Genomic DNA, 14960 nt, shown 5'->3' on the forward strand with positions numbered 1-14960 from the left:
TACACACACTGGCATTAATACATTCTCAAAGGATAATAGCTGAATTACCTTCTGTTACTCTTTCTTTCAGTAAACACTGATATTACAAACCAGCTGTACAGAGAGCGGGTGTAAGTCCAGTTCTTTAATCACTATAGTAAGCCATGTTTACCTACACCTTTACCCCTACTTGCTTGAAACTGTTTAGAAGTTTCCCAATGCTTTATAAACCAAAAATGGTCAAAATCTAGACAAAGATAATTTCAAGGAATGAACAAACTCTGGCTTGCACTGAAGTGAACATCCAACGCATTGTTCTTACAAAAAAGCTGTAAAATATTCTGACAGGTTTTGTAGGATCGATGTAATCTGTCACCCTGATAGTCCACAACAGGGGAGATTTGTTCGAATTAGGGCGACAGATAGTTGGCTGAAAATATGGGGAGGGAGTACTTTGGTTTGAAGGATAAACTAAATTCACAAATTGACAGATCAGCTCAATCAGCAGTACAAAATTTATGACTAGCAGATGACTAACATATTGATAAGGGAACACTGGGACATGGTCCACATACAATTCTGGAATGTTAATGGAGTCCAAATCATGACTAATGCAACCTGTGAAGAGACCATCCTTTGAGTTCTGGATGTTACAGGAAACCTAATTAATGGGTACAAACTTCCACTTCCTTGAGTTACTGGGGTACTTCGAGATGGTGCATTCTGCATTCATGAATTAATGAAGGGCAGCTTCAATCAAATTTTAAAGGAGCTTCCCGTTAACTGTTAGGCGGAAGTGGTTTAGTAGACACAGGAGGTTTGTGATAGTCTCAGAGACAATCAATGTGGGTGCTGAGCATATAGTCTGCTGAGAATATATGCTTTTCTTCCAATCAACATCCTAAAGGTGGACATATCCAGAAATATACTGACATCCAAGAGCAGATGATAGTAATGGATGGTGACATTAAAACTTTGAAGAATACAGCCGCCCGCAACCTCAGGCAATGGATCGACGACTGCGCCAACACCCTCGCCCGATCAAAAAACCCTCAAACCAACGCACAGACAGAAAGACCAGCTGGTTCACCACCAACCTCCAAGAGTCCAAACGGAAGTGACGAAAACTCTAGAAGAAGTGGCGCCATGAGCAGACACTGGACAACCACGCTGCCCTCAAGGACGCCAGCCGCAAGCGCCACCAACTCATCTGAGCCACCAAAAGGACCTCCTTCCAGGAACGTATCAACAACAACGTATCAACAACAACGCACACAACAGCAAAGAGCTCTTCAACGTCGTGAAGGAACTCTCCAACCCCAGATCCAGCGCCAATGACATCCCACCGTCACAAGACCTCTGTGACTCACTAGACTCCTTCTTTCTCCGCAAGATCAAAGACATCCACGACAGCTTCAACACCCAGACCCTACAAACTGCCGCTAACACCACTGATTCACCACCCCTCAACCTCACCAACCTCCTGGTCGCCTGGACCCAGGTCAACGACGACTATACCATCGAGACCAGGAAAACCATCCACTCCGGCTCACCATCCGACCCTTGCCCTCACCACATCTTCAACAAAGCCAACCGCATCATCGCTCCCCAACTCCGGAAGATCATTAACAGCTCCTTCGAGACCGCCACATTACCGGAAAGCTGGAAGCACCCCGAGGTCAACACACTACTCAAGAAACCCACAGCGGACCCAAAGGACCTCAAGAACTTCCGGCCCATCTCCCTGCTCCCGTTCCCGTGACAGTAATCAAAAAGATAGTCAACAAGCAACTGTCCCACTTCCTCGAGAAGAACAACATCCTGGACCCGTCCCAATCAGGATTCCGCAGCAAGCATAGACCCGAAACTGCCCTCATCGCTGCCACCGATGATATCAGGACCATGCTGGACAACGGTGAAACTGTGGCCCTCATCCTCCCTGGACCTCTCAGCTGCATTCGACACCGTCTGCCACCACACCCTACGCACGCGGCTTCATGACGCAGGTATACATGACAAAGCCCTGGACTGGACCAACTCCTTCCTCACTGACAGAACCCAGAGGGTCCGCCTCCCCCATTCCGCTCGGAAGCCACCAAGATCATCTGCGGCGTGCCCCAAGGATCATCCCTCAGCCCCACCCTGTTCAACGTCTACATGGCTCCACTCGCCAACATCGTCCGCTCGCACAATCTCAATATCGTCTCCTACGCCGATGACACCCAGCTGATCCTCTCACTCACCAAGGACCCTGCCACTGCCAAAACAAACCTCCACGAAGGACTGACTGCCCTCGCCGACTGGATGGATAACAGTTGCCTGAAACTGAACTCAGATAAGACGGAGGTCCTCATCCTCGGCTCCTCCTCCTCCGCCCAGGACGACTCCTGATGGCCGGCCGTGCTGGGAACCCCACAAACACCCACCGACCACACACGCAACCTGGGATTCATCCTGGACTCTTCACTCTCAATGACCCAACAAGTCAACACTGTCTCCTCCTCCTGCTTCAACACCCTCCGCAATCTTCGCAAGATCTACAGATGGATCCCCACCGTTACCAGAAAGACGGTCACCAATGCCCTCGTCAGCAGCAGACTGGACTACAGCAACGCCCTCTACACTGGAACCACGGGCAAACTCCAGAAAAGATTGCAACGTATACAGAACGCCTCCGCACGCCTAGTCCTGGGAAACCCCCGCAACTCCCACATCACTGCCCGCCTGAAGGACCTGCATTGGCTCCCCGTCAACAAGAGGATCACCTTCAAGCTCCTCACCCACGCTCACAAAGCACTCCACAACGCCGGACCAGCATACCTCAACAATCGTCTCACCTTCTACACCCCAAACCGCCAGCTTCGCTCCGCCGACCTCGCCCTCGCCACCGTCCCACGCATACACAGAACCACCACCGGTGGCAGATCCTTCTCCTACCTCGCTGCCAAGACGTGGAACACCCTCCCCACCCACCTACATCAGACCCAGGACCTGCTGACCTTCAGGAAACACCTCAAGTCCTGGCTTTGAGCAGTAGCTGCCACCCCCCCCCCCCCCCCCCCCCCCCCACAGCGCCTTGAGACCCTCACAACTGAGTAGTGCGCTATACAAATAGTTGATTGATTGATTGAGGTCTCACTGAGGTGGGGAGGGATTGGAACAGACAGAGTGGAGAAAATACATTTTCTGGTGGGTTGGAAGAATCCATGGGATTGAAATATGTATGTAAAACATTACATTCTGATGAAATGGCATATACCTACATCTACACAGCACACTCAGTTCTCTTTTATGTATTTCTTTGTACTGGGGAAAATGTATGCAGAAGGTACCTAGTGTTCATAATTTAAGAAAAAATACAGATTTATCTGACCACTCCCCAACTGATTTCATTGTAGGACACACCTTGAAACCTAGAAAGGCAAGTGCGAGTCCACCATAACACTTTGGGAAGTTTTCAAACCAATTTGGATACTGGCAAAATAGGGAGAAATAAGCGGTACCCTACATCTAGAGATAAGGTATGTGCAGACTTGGGTTGAGACAGCACTGCAAGGCCTTAAAGATAGGTGACCTTAAAACATATCTTGAAAGAGACAGCCAAATGTATTTGGAAGTAGTCCCAGCATAGGCTCTATGACTTTGGTAACAAAAGTAGTAATCAATCAATCAATCAATCAGTTATTTGTAAATCACCCAAAGGGGCTCAAGGTGCATGAGTTGCTAGCTGCTGCTTGGTGATTAGTTCACTCGAACAACCAGGTCTTGATTCCTTTCCTGAATTGATGGAACGATTAGGTGGACCGGAGGTGCAGTGGAAGGCTGTTCCAAGCTTTGGTCACCAGATGAGAGAGAGAAAGAGCGTCCTCCACTGTTGGTTGGTGGATCCCGGGGCCATCTGTGCGGAAGAGGGAGAGGGAGGAGTCTGGTAGGTTGGTGGATGTATGTAGGTCCTATGCTGTGCAGGGTTTTGTATGCGTGGGTCAACATCTTTAACTAGCATCTCTTCTGGATCGGAAGCCAGTCTAGCTTCTGGAGGTGGGGTGTGATGTCAGTCCATCTGGAGAGGTCAAGGATGAGTCTTGCCGCTAAATTTCTTGTATTGTTTGTAGTCTCTTCAGGAGGCGTGCAGGGATTCCAACATACAGAGTGTTCCCGAAGTCCAACTTGCTGGTGATGAGGGCCTATGTGATGGTCTTTCTGGTGTCGACTGGGTACCATCTGAAGATCTTGCGGAGCATGCATAGAGTGTGGAAGCAGGCGGATGAGACTGTGTTTATCTGTTGCTTCATAGATAGCTTTCTGTCCAAGATGATGCAGAGATTTCGGGCATGGTCTGTCAGGATAGGGTGTGGGCCGAATTCTTTAAGCCAGCATGTCTCGTTCCATGTTGAGTTGTTGTTCCCAAAGATGTGGACTTCTGTCTTCTCTTGTAATATGCATGCAACCCTTAAGAAATTGAGGGTGAGGGGATAATAGAAGGTAAATAAATCAAAACAATTGAGAATGACTACCATGCACTATACAGTGCATAGACTGTAGAGGAACATCTGGACTCTGAAATGTGCAAAGTACCTCCCAATATAGACTCAAAGCCGCCATGCTCGAAGAGAAAAGCTTGACAGACAACTTGCATCAGAGTTGGACAATGTCTTGGAAGAACTGAAATTGGGAACACACTCAGGCCAAACCATTTGAAGGAAGAATTCGTTAAGCACAATATTAAGGAGCTGGGTATCCGTCTGTGAGGAATGGTACAGGAGAAAACAAAGGAAGGCTATCTTCTGAAAGATTTGTGGGAAAGGCAATGACACTTTGTAATGTGACTGCTTGTAGATAGCCTTAGGAAACAGAAGAGCCATTTGAGAATTGGGGTGGGGTGGTGCAACTATAAGGCTGTAAAGAAAGAATCTCGAATTTGGACACCTCCTGCATATCTTATAGATAAATCGAATACAAGATTGGCCTTCTACCATAACAGAACTGGAGATGCAAAGAGGAAATCAGGGTTACACGATCAATTGTTAGAGAGGCTCATTCAAGAAACTGTCAATGGTAAGGTGGATGACTTAAGAGGGCTTTAAGGAATAAGACTGGACTAGCATCACAAAACTGAATGATTAAGTGTAGGAGAACCATAATATGTATTCACAGACTTCACACGGGAACACGGGCATAGATTCTACAGGCATCTGCAGCATGACATGCACTAGGGGTGTATAAATGTGGAAAGAAACCCTGCTTGGATTTAGCCCATTCAGGCTGAGAATGAACAAACACTGAAAAAGTCTCTTATGCTTACAAATTCCTGGTGATCAACAGACCAGAGAACTCTGACACACTCAGTGAAAAGGCCGAAAGACCTCTGTGAGATGAGTGAAAGGAAAAGCCTCCAGTCCAGTTTAACTACCTACAATAGTAGGGAAAGTTTGTCCAAAATGAAACCCAGTCACTGCCCCAGCCATATTAAATGCAAGGCATCCACTGTGTATGGATCTGCAGAAGAATGCAAAAATTCGTAGTAACACTGTAGCTGTGTTGTCCAGGGTGCTAGAGCGTCAATTGAAGTTCGATTTGAAAGTCATCATACTACGTATAATGAATGATCTGGAATTAGGCGGAGCAGATAAAATACTTCTCAACCTCTGCATGGTTATGGCAAAACAAGAAATAGGAAGACATTGGAGTTAAAATAAGTGGCATTAGCACTGAACAGGTGGCTTAAGGGCATGAACAAGAAAATTATGCTGGAAATTTACTAACCTAAGGGGCAAGTCTACAAATTATCTTAAAATATGGAAAGCTCGGCGGGAGTAATTTAATTTGCATATATCCTTGCTAAAACAAAGGATGAAATTTGTCTCTTGACGTTGTACTATCTTGTACTCTTTTACAACTCAACTGAACTTTCGTAGAGGATGACTGAGGTCAGTGATTGTTCAAAGACTGCAGAAGATGAATTGAAGATGTGAATATTTTGTGATTTTCTGACACCTTATAAATACATTATGTCTGGGTAAAAAGCCAATAACGTTCTTTATAAAACATCTATTCTGACAACCATTCAGATATTAAGTCTATGGATGTTACCAGCTGCTTCTTTCACAGACTGCCACACAAACAAATCACCACTGTTATAATCAAACTACCAAACGACATTGTGCCCATTAAAACCTGTGTAATATAAGTAAAAGGAGAAAGGCTGCAGCTTTCCCATACTTACTTATGATGCCGTAAATCACTCGTAAAGCGGCTGTCTATGCCACCAGTTTCATAACATTGTAATCATGCCTTCAAAAGGTCTTTGAGGGAGCACAAACAAAAAAAATCTCTAAGAGGATGGGGGTCGCTGAACACATAAGGGGTATAGGTGGATGAATCCATCAATATGATGCACACAGCTGGGTTGGGCATTGAACAGCAATCGCAGACTTCATGTGCCCAATGTGCCATGTGGTTTTCAAACTTCTACAAGGATGAATGCAAAGGACAGTAGAACATTTAGGCAGGATACATGGAAGCGAATTCATAACTTTACTAGATCCTAGTGGCAGAACCCAAGGCGCCTACTGATGTAGTGGTGCCTCCTGGAATGTTCCCTGATAGTCCGCAAGATCTGTGCATGGATCCTGAAATTATCTTACAGTGCCATAAACCAGGCCAACATGCTTTGCAACAGAGATCCACCCGTGCAGAGGGAACAGATTCCTCCCCTTTGAGAATAAAAGGTGAGCTTTATAGCAAGTCATCTGGGTACCACCAGAATCCTTGACACATCTGGCTACATGGAGACTAGAAGACTGTGAGAAAGCATACAGTCAGAAAGGGCATCAAGCAGCGGTTAGGAAAATGATACGCTTAGACATGGTGTTCTAGATTATATAAGGAATTAAACATTTCTACTTCACATTTTCCTTTGTGATGAAGCGATTTATCCTTGGACTCCCCCAGAACTGAAATAGAACTACTGTGTTTTTAAGCAGTGCCCACTTTTGAGGGGCATATATTAGCCCTTGCAGCTATAGTATTCTAGCAGTTGGTCTTGTGTAGAGCCCATATGTACAGAATGACAGGCTTGACAAAGACCACTAGTAACATTACACAGTACAAAGTTAAATGGTCTACAACAAAGTTTATTGCCATTTTCTTGAATTAAAAACATGTAGGCCAAAATTATTTATTTCATTTTGAAACGCATACAAGTTCAGTCCACACACCTACCAGCATTTATCAATTGCAGAAGCAGACAACCCCATGCATACTCACCCTGCAGATGGGCCGGATGTGGACAGCTTGTGAGTGGTAGCTGCTATGGAAAAGACGCTCTGCCTTTAACAGGCTCGCAAGGCCAGCCTGCAAAATGAGAAAATAGGTTTACTGGCAAAACCCAATTTCTGACTGAGAAAATGCAACTTGTTATGTTCCCTGTGCAAACAGAGCACTTATCACATTAATAAAATATAAAGATATCTGTATTGTTCACTGAGGCGCAATATACGGAAGGGAGAAAAAGATGAACAACAGGAAAAACTAAGCAACAGACAGAGATTATTAAACCAGTACTTTAAATGGAAAAGAAGGGATCCAAAGTGCAAAATGGGAGATAGAAAGGAGTCACATACATTCCAAGCCCACCTGGTGTTGAGCCCAACAACAGAAATGTAAAGGAGGTGGTGGAGCTTGGTCATGGGAAGAGATGAACACTCTTTGAGCTAGCTATACCTGACCCAGTCTTATTCTGACTTCAAACAGGAGCCCCACTCAGCTTAGTGTAGCAGAGGAATGGGGCTACACTGAATTAAGGTCTTTTTATCCTCACCACCACACTGGTTTCTTTCCAACCACCCCACATACCCGCACGCACAACTACGGCGACTCCACAAAAAGATCTCCGATAAAGAGCCCTTCTGAAGGGCCCGTGAGGGACTGCAGCACCACCCCCACGAGGAGCACCGCCCGATGATGATGCTTTGCACCCACAAGGGTGTGTGAGGGCACTTCTAGTACCACCCTGGAGTATCCGGTCTCCACTACACTTTTACCCTCGAACCTTATCCACAGCTCACCTCACCTTTGGCTCAGTTTTTCTTTTGCCTTACAGTAGACCATAGTGGCACTGTTTTTCTTAGGAACTGCTACCTCTTTTGTACGTGTACTTAATCTAGGAGCATCGGTACAGGACCTAACCCTTTCTCATCTTCTATGCTCCTTGTCCCTCCCTCTCAAGTGTGTATACGCTACATTGAATTAGACAGCTTTGTGTGATCGGGGTAACCATTTGCACCAGATTTTGATGGGATTGTGGCTCGAATTTGCTCCTGCGAGGCTCAGCCCTGCAAAGTACCACGCATGGCGGTAGACTAATGCAATTCCATTCAGGAAGAAACTTAAGACTAGCTTGTTCACGGAGGCGTTTGGATAAGCTTACCCAAAGCTCTGTTCTGTTTGCAAGCATTATGGCACTCCTGGGTTCATGGTTTGTAGCGCTTAGAGACCGTTGGGGATTTGGCGCTTTACAAATATAAACTAACATAACATAACATTTCAGTGTGGTGCTCTGCATTACCGCACTGAAATACATTGTCACGCTTATGATGCATTCAGCATAGTGTCTAGGTGAAGCACAGCCTAAGACTGTTATAGTGTGTGTAGTAGCTGACAGCGTGCCGCTGTGGCCTACACCTAGGGTGACCAACCGTCCGTAAATTTCACGGACCGTCTATCATTTTGGTGTCCTGTCCATTGTACATCATCATTCCTTTTACGTACGCCTTTTGTCCGTAATTTTGGTCCTTTCAGCAAGCTGTGCTGTTCCCCTGAGAGAAGCCCACGGAGTTAAAGCTCCTCACAATCGGGGCTAGCTCGCACTTCTCTTTTTAACTCCTCAGGATACAGCAGCTCCTCCCCGACCTCTCACAGGCTGTGGACAGGCCCATTGTCATTCTGACCGTAGCTAATGGTCACATTTAAAATGACAATGGGCCTTTTTACTTACTTATATACTATTGCCTGACCTCCTTTTGTCTGATATTTTTGTCCTGAATCTTGACCTTGTGTCCTGAATTTTTGCCCTGAATTCTGACTTTTTGTCCTGAATTCTGACCCTTTGTCCTGAATTTGTACACTCATCGTCCTGAATTTGCATCCATGCCAGTTGGTCACCGTACCGGCACCTGCTGCTCCCGCAGGCTTGTGGCCCTCACAGCTGAGCTTTGGGCTGCTGCCATGCTCACTGTGCTGCTACAATGTATCTCAATGCGATTCCCGGGGCTCTGAGTCAGGTTGTAATTAATACAAAGTCTGCCTATGGTGCCACAGGTGGACATCATGCCCGGTCCTGCTGCAGAGAAGGGAGTTTGTAAGTAAGGCGGCTGGCTACTGGTTTCTTTCCAGGCGGCGCCAGCCACAGACATTGGTGCTCGCAGCGCTGGGTGCTGCTCGCAGTGCCCTTTCGGCCCATCGACGCTGTGGCTGTAATCATGGCCACGCCCGCGGCGAATTCCATTGTTGCAGTGCCAAGTCTGGGAGTGTGCACAGCTGACCAGCCAGAACTAAGGAGGTGGACGGCAACCCAATATGATTGCCGCCTGCGGGGGTCAGTGGCTCGCGACCTGAGGAGCCTGGCTGCTGCCTTGAACCCTTGCAGACTAGTCGCCGACGCAGTTACGCTGCCTTAAAGAAAGTTTTGAAGTAAGTAGTTACCAGCCATCCATCAGAGTGTGTGTTAGACATGTTAATACACATTACACAAATGCCAATGGCAGCGCGCGTCAGGAAGCTGCAGCTGCCTATATCCAGCAGCATGTCTCTGCAGTGCGGCCTACAGCCCCCATGCAGCAGTGGAGGTTCTGAGGCACCACATAACCATATGCTCACTGTGACATTGGCTGAAAAGGAAGAGTCAACCGACAAGAGTACTTTCATGCACCCCCCTATTGGCTGCATAACAGCACTGCACCTTAGCTTGCAGAGTAACTATTTGCACGTCCTCTCTGCCTCCCTCCCAGCGGCTGCCAAACAACACGATTAGATCAGATGCCGGCAGGCACAGACTAAAGCAGGACGTTGATCAGCACGGGGAGACCAATCAAATGGCTCTTTCTTTTTACACCCGGTCCCCACCTCACCCCAGATTACACAGGCCAGTTTAATTAGTTGACACTGACTAAAATCAACACTTAACTTGTCTCTGCACATATGCGGTGTTTTTATTTCCCCCACTTTCTTCTCCTAGCCAAGCATACACCACCGTTTGTGTGACCACAGTGATGAGGACAGTTAGGGTCCCGAGTCTGCAGCTGTGGTGCACCTCTTCACATGCTCTTTCACTTAAATAAATGGGCAATTTGGCATTCATTGATCACTACGAGGCCCTTCTGCAAAGTTAGTGCCCTTCCATTTCTGGTGTTTTGCAGCAGTTTTAATATGATCTTAGATTTTCTTCTGGCTCAAATGAGTGTAATTTCTGATATTTATGTTTCCCTCGTCTTCATTGATGCGCTCCTAAAGCCTTTCTTCTCAATATAGAATTGGTGGGAACATTTGCTGGCGCTAAGGTAACCTTTGGCTTTCTATGTCAGGGAAGACAACTGAGACCACTCCAGTTTTCAGAAGCACTGGTGGGTAAATGTTCTAGATCTATCCCACATTCACCAACATAGCAATGTCTTTATCTACTCTGGATGAGATCCTGACCAGCCTTTAAGCTATTAAAGTATTTGTCACTACAGTTGAAAAGGCCACAACTGATACCAATAAGGTAATAAAAATGATTCTATGTCAGGACCGGATGCGACGATTATGCTTTACTTCCTTCACTTTATTAAGTAAATTCACAAACACCAGTCATTTATGATAAACTAAATAAAAACTATTTATGATGAACCAAATAAAAACTAACATTACCAGAAATACTTGGGAAACAACAATAATAACATCAACAGCCAATCAGGGAGAAACAGTCCACATAAATACCTTTGTCTCTCTTGAAGCCCCCTCTTTCTTCGCTGAAAAGGCAGCCGCAAATAAGTCTCGTTTCCTGCTCTCATCAAATGTGCATTGCCTGTTTTTCCTGAAACCGTTGATTATTTCCTGTGTTTGTTTTCAAGTTTCTTTCATTCTGTGTTGGGAGGCCGTGGAAACGCTATTACGCTCCTTACTCGACCCACGCTTCCATTGCTGCACAGCAGGACTGCGAGTCCAGTGCAGTCCTCTGCATACTAGGTGGCTATGCAGGGCCCCCACTCAGTGCGGCTCTTACGCTCCACGACGTGCTTCTTTCAGCTTACCCGGAGTGAGATTGGAGACGTGCGTCGCCGGAGTTGTTGAGCCTTGCCCCACAGCTTGAAGACAGAGGTATGCTGGTTTTCCCCTGATAAATAGTAACACCCTACAGCAGGGTTCTCCAAAGTCAGTCCCGGAGGGCCAGATTCATGCCAGATGTTTAAGATAACTACATTTATCTAAGTGGGGATATGCTAAAAATCTGGCATGGGTCCGGCCCTCCAGGACCAACTTTGAAGAACCCTACCCTATAGGGTCAGTATTATCCTCCCTTGAAGCCCTGCAAGGTCTTTACTTGATTTCAGTGGCCTTGCAGACCTTGGTGGGGACAAGGTCCCAGGCTTTTCCCCCCAACAGACTGCAGTGGGTGCAGTGTCCCCGGGCGTAGACCTTTGCATCTAGAGGCCTCTGGTCTCCTCATATATTACTTGGCTTCCTATTCCATAATAGACAGCTCCGCGTCTGCTCTGGTGTAGCTCTCTGTCAAAACATCATGCAGACGTCGGAGAGTACCAATGTGGAGGAGGAGGCCCTGTCCTTCCTCAATTAAGGCGACAAATTTTATGAGGCGGTATACGCCTCCATATATAGGGCAGTCTCTAAGGCCATGGCTCCCCTGGAACAGCGCGTTTACAGGCAAATAGTGTAGGAATGTGCGGAGGCTCCCAGACTGGACCTCGCAGCTTTGGGGATCCGTGGGACTCTTACCCCTTTCCAGGTTCCTCAGAGACTAGATCCTGCACCCCAGAAGTGGAAATGAGAGGTCAGATCGATCATGAGGTGTTTGATCACTTAAAGAGGGCCTTCCTGACCCAAGCTAAGCCCTCAGGCAGGGCCTCTGGGCCCCGTGATGGTTCTTCAGGACTTCAAGAATGACTCCCATGAGGATTCTGATGAGGAGGCAGGCCAATACAGACCTTGGCGCTCGTCCTCGGACTCTGTCCCTTGACTGGAACACTCCTTGTCTGACACAGCAGCAGGTATGCAGGACCCGGATGATATCACACACCTTAGATCCTCTGACTGGGCTCCGGCAGATGAGGTGGCCAATTATGTGGCAGGGCGCCTGTGCAAGCCGCTGGAAATAGTGGTTCGCAGCTGCCTCCGTGCGGAATGTTCTCGCCGTTCTTTGGAGGGGAAGGTTGCGCTCACTCTGGAGACTGACCCCAGGATGTCTACTTTTCCTGGGGAAGCTTATTAATGACCTGAAGGAGATCGATAGATCTTGGCGCACTTGCCAAAAAAGCCTACTGGATGTTATAGAGCCCCGTAACAAAATGTTGGATATGGCAGAGGAAGCCAAGTTGTCTAGGTCCCTAATCTTGCCCGAGATTCTCTCCACCTAGGCGCAGCGGGCGATCATCTTTTTGGGGAATGGCAATTGCATGCTATCTACAGAGCGCCACGGCTCATTGGTTATCAAAGTGGATACGAAGTTGGGGGATCTTGCGTTTTCAGTAACCCCGTTATAAAGGAGTCAGGAAAGTTTGTGGCGATGTTCACCTCCATCGATAAGGCCTAAACTTCTGTTAAGAGGATCTTCTAACCCTGGGGTTTTCTGAGGGGCCGACTATGGCAGGGGCCGCTCGGCCGGCCGTTTCTCTTCTCAACTCCCCTCCAGGGAAGAAGGCTCCAAACTTGGCCAATGGCAGGACGAATCATGCTTCAGGATGTTCTACCCCCATGAGAGGCAAGTGGCTCAGTGAAAGGTTGGTCCAAGAGACAGACCATCCTCACATAAACCAACGGTGAGTGTTTGCCTCTGTTCCCAACAAAAAGTAGGAGGCCGGTAGGCACATTAGTTGCATGACTGGATATCCATCACAACAGACACGTGGGTCCTGCAAACAGTCAGAGGGCTCCAGATGGAGTTTTCAGGGTCTCCCCTCCAGGAACTCTGCCCTCCGTCAATCAATTTCTCTCTGCAGCTATCCGACTTATAGACATGGAGATCACGGCTCTCTTAGACACAGGAGCCATTTGCCCAACCGTTCCTCACCCTAATGGCTTCACAAGCAACCTGTGCCTGGTTGACAAATCAAACAGCGGCCAGCGCCCGGTGATCAATTCCTGGGAGTTCAACAAGTGGCTGGTGCATCACCACTTCAAAATAGAGGCTATTTACCTCCTCTGAGATGTCTAACTACCTCTTGCCAGGATGGTGCATCTGGACCTAAAGTAAACTTATCATACAATCCTAATCTCACCCCTCACTGACGATTCCTTCAGTTTGTGTTTGAATTCACCATGCTCCCGCTCGAGCGGTCGTCGGCCCTATGGTGCTTCACAAAGGTCCCCAAACCAGTTGTGGAACACCTGCGGGCTCAGGGGATGCGGATCTTCGACTATTTAGATGACATTCTTCTTTTGGGCCAGTGTCCCAGGAAGCTGTCCAATCAACTTCAGGCAGCAGTGAACCACCTAGAAGGCTTGCGGTCAGTTATAAACAAGAAAAAGTCTCTGACAATGGCATTCCAGGGTTTCGCGATAGACTCCACAAATGCCACCTTGAGCCTCCTTCCCGCAAGGTGGCAAAGATTCTGTACGAATTGCAGAAAACTCTCTCCAGGCATTAACTATCACTGAGAAAGATTGCTTGTCTAGTGGGCAATCTTTCATCCTCCATCCAGGCAATCTTTCTGGGCTTGCTAAATTATCAGGCGTTACAACGCCTCAAAGCACACCATCTGCGTAGAGAGCTAACTTACTCCCAGTTAGTGCCTTTGTCAGGCGAGGTGAAGGAGGTAATAGGTTGGTGGCTTTCCCACATGAAAGCCTGGAACAGGACAGTGATCTTCGGTTCCAACCCAGACCTAGTCAGAGTGTAACGCTAGCAGGTTAGTCTGGGGTGCGCAGTGTGGGGAACTCTCCACCGGTGGAAACTGGTCACAACAAGAACCAAAGTTAAATATCAATTGTCTAGAGCTCCTCGCCAACTCCTTTGCTGTTTGGTGCTGGACCAAGGACAGGATCCAAGCATGCACCCTTCTCAAGATTGACAATGTGTCTGTCGCCAGTACGTTACATCAACCACCTAGGACGGATGAAGTCCAAAGCTCTTTTAGATCTGGCAAAGAACTTTTGTCAGTAATGCCTGAACTATCACATGTGTATCACGGCAGAGTACCACCCTGTCCAAGTGAACCCAGGGACAGATTGGCATTCTCACCACTTTCAGGATTCAAACTTTTTAGAAGCTGAATCCCGAGGTTTTCTCAATGATTGCAGACTGGTGGGGTCCGTTCTCAGTGAACCTGTTTGCCTCACATCTGAACCACCAAGTGGTCAGGTACTTCAGCTGGAGATTGGACCCGCAAGCAGTGGCGACCGATGCATTTCTTCAAATGTGGAATCAGGAGAGAAGTTACATGTTCCAAACAGTTGGTGTTGGAGGGCTCACTGACCCCAATAGCTTGGAGGATTACAGGGGACACTGGTCGGTCCCAGGCCTTTCGCGACAGGCTGTGGAACTCATATCTAAGGCGTGGGTGGATAGTAACGTCAAGAATTACAAGTCAGCTTGGACACGATGGCCACGCTGGTTGCTGTGAAGGGGCATGCAACCGGTGGTCGCTTAGGTATTACATTTCCTAGCGGGTCTGGCGACCGCAGGGTTGACCTACCAGTCCATTAACACCATCCGCTCTGCTATTTCAGCAGGTCACATTCCAGAGGAGGACACACGGATAGAGGAGCGT

The 14960-nt window shown here is 47.5% G+C and overlaps 1 protein-coding gene across 1 annotated transcript in view; it reads right to left on the reverse strand.

Moving 5' to 3' along the window:
- Positions 1–14960, reverse strand: part of PIGT (phosphatidylinositol glycan anchor biosynthesis class T) — a 253569-nt gene that overhangs the window by 193496 nt on the left and 45113 nt on the right. The window contains exon 5 of the mRNA XM_085618986.1: positions 7246–7332. Within this exon, the coding sequence (XP_085475112.1) occupies positions 7246–7332 (87 nt within the window). The remainder of the gene's footprint in view (positions 1–7245; positions 7333–14960) is intronic.

This window comes from Triturus cristatus, chromosome 7 (genome assembly GCF_964204655.1).
Source record: "Triturus cristatus chromosome 7, aTriCri1.1, whole genome shotgun sequence".
NCBI classification, from domain to species: domain Eukaryota; kingdom Metazoa; phylum Chordata; class Amphibia; order Caudata; family Salamandridae; genus Triturus; species Triturus cristatus.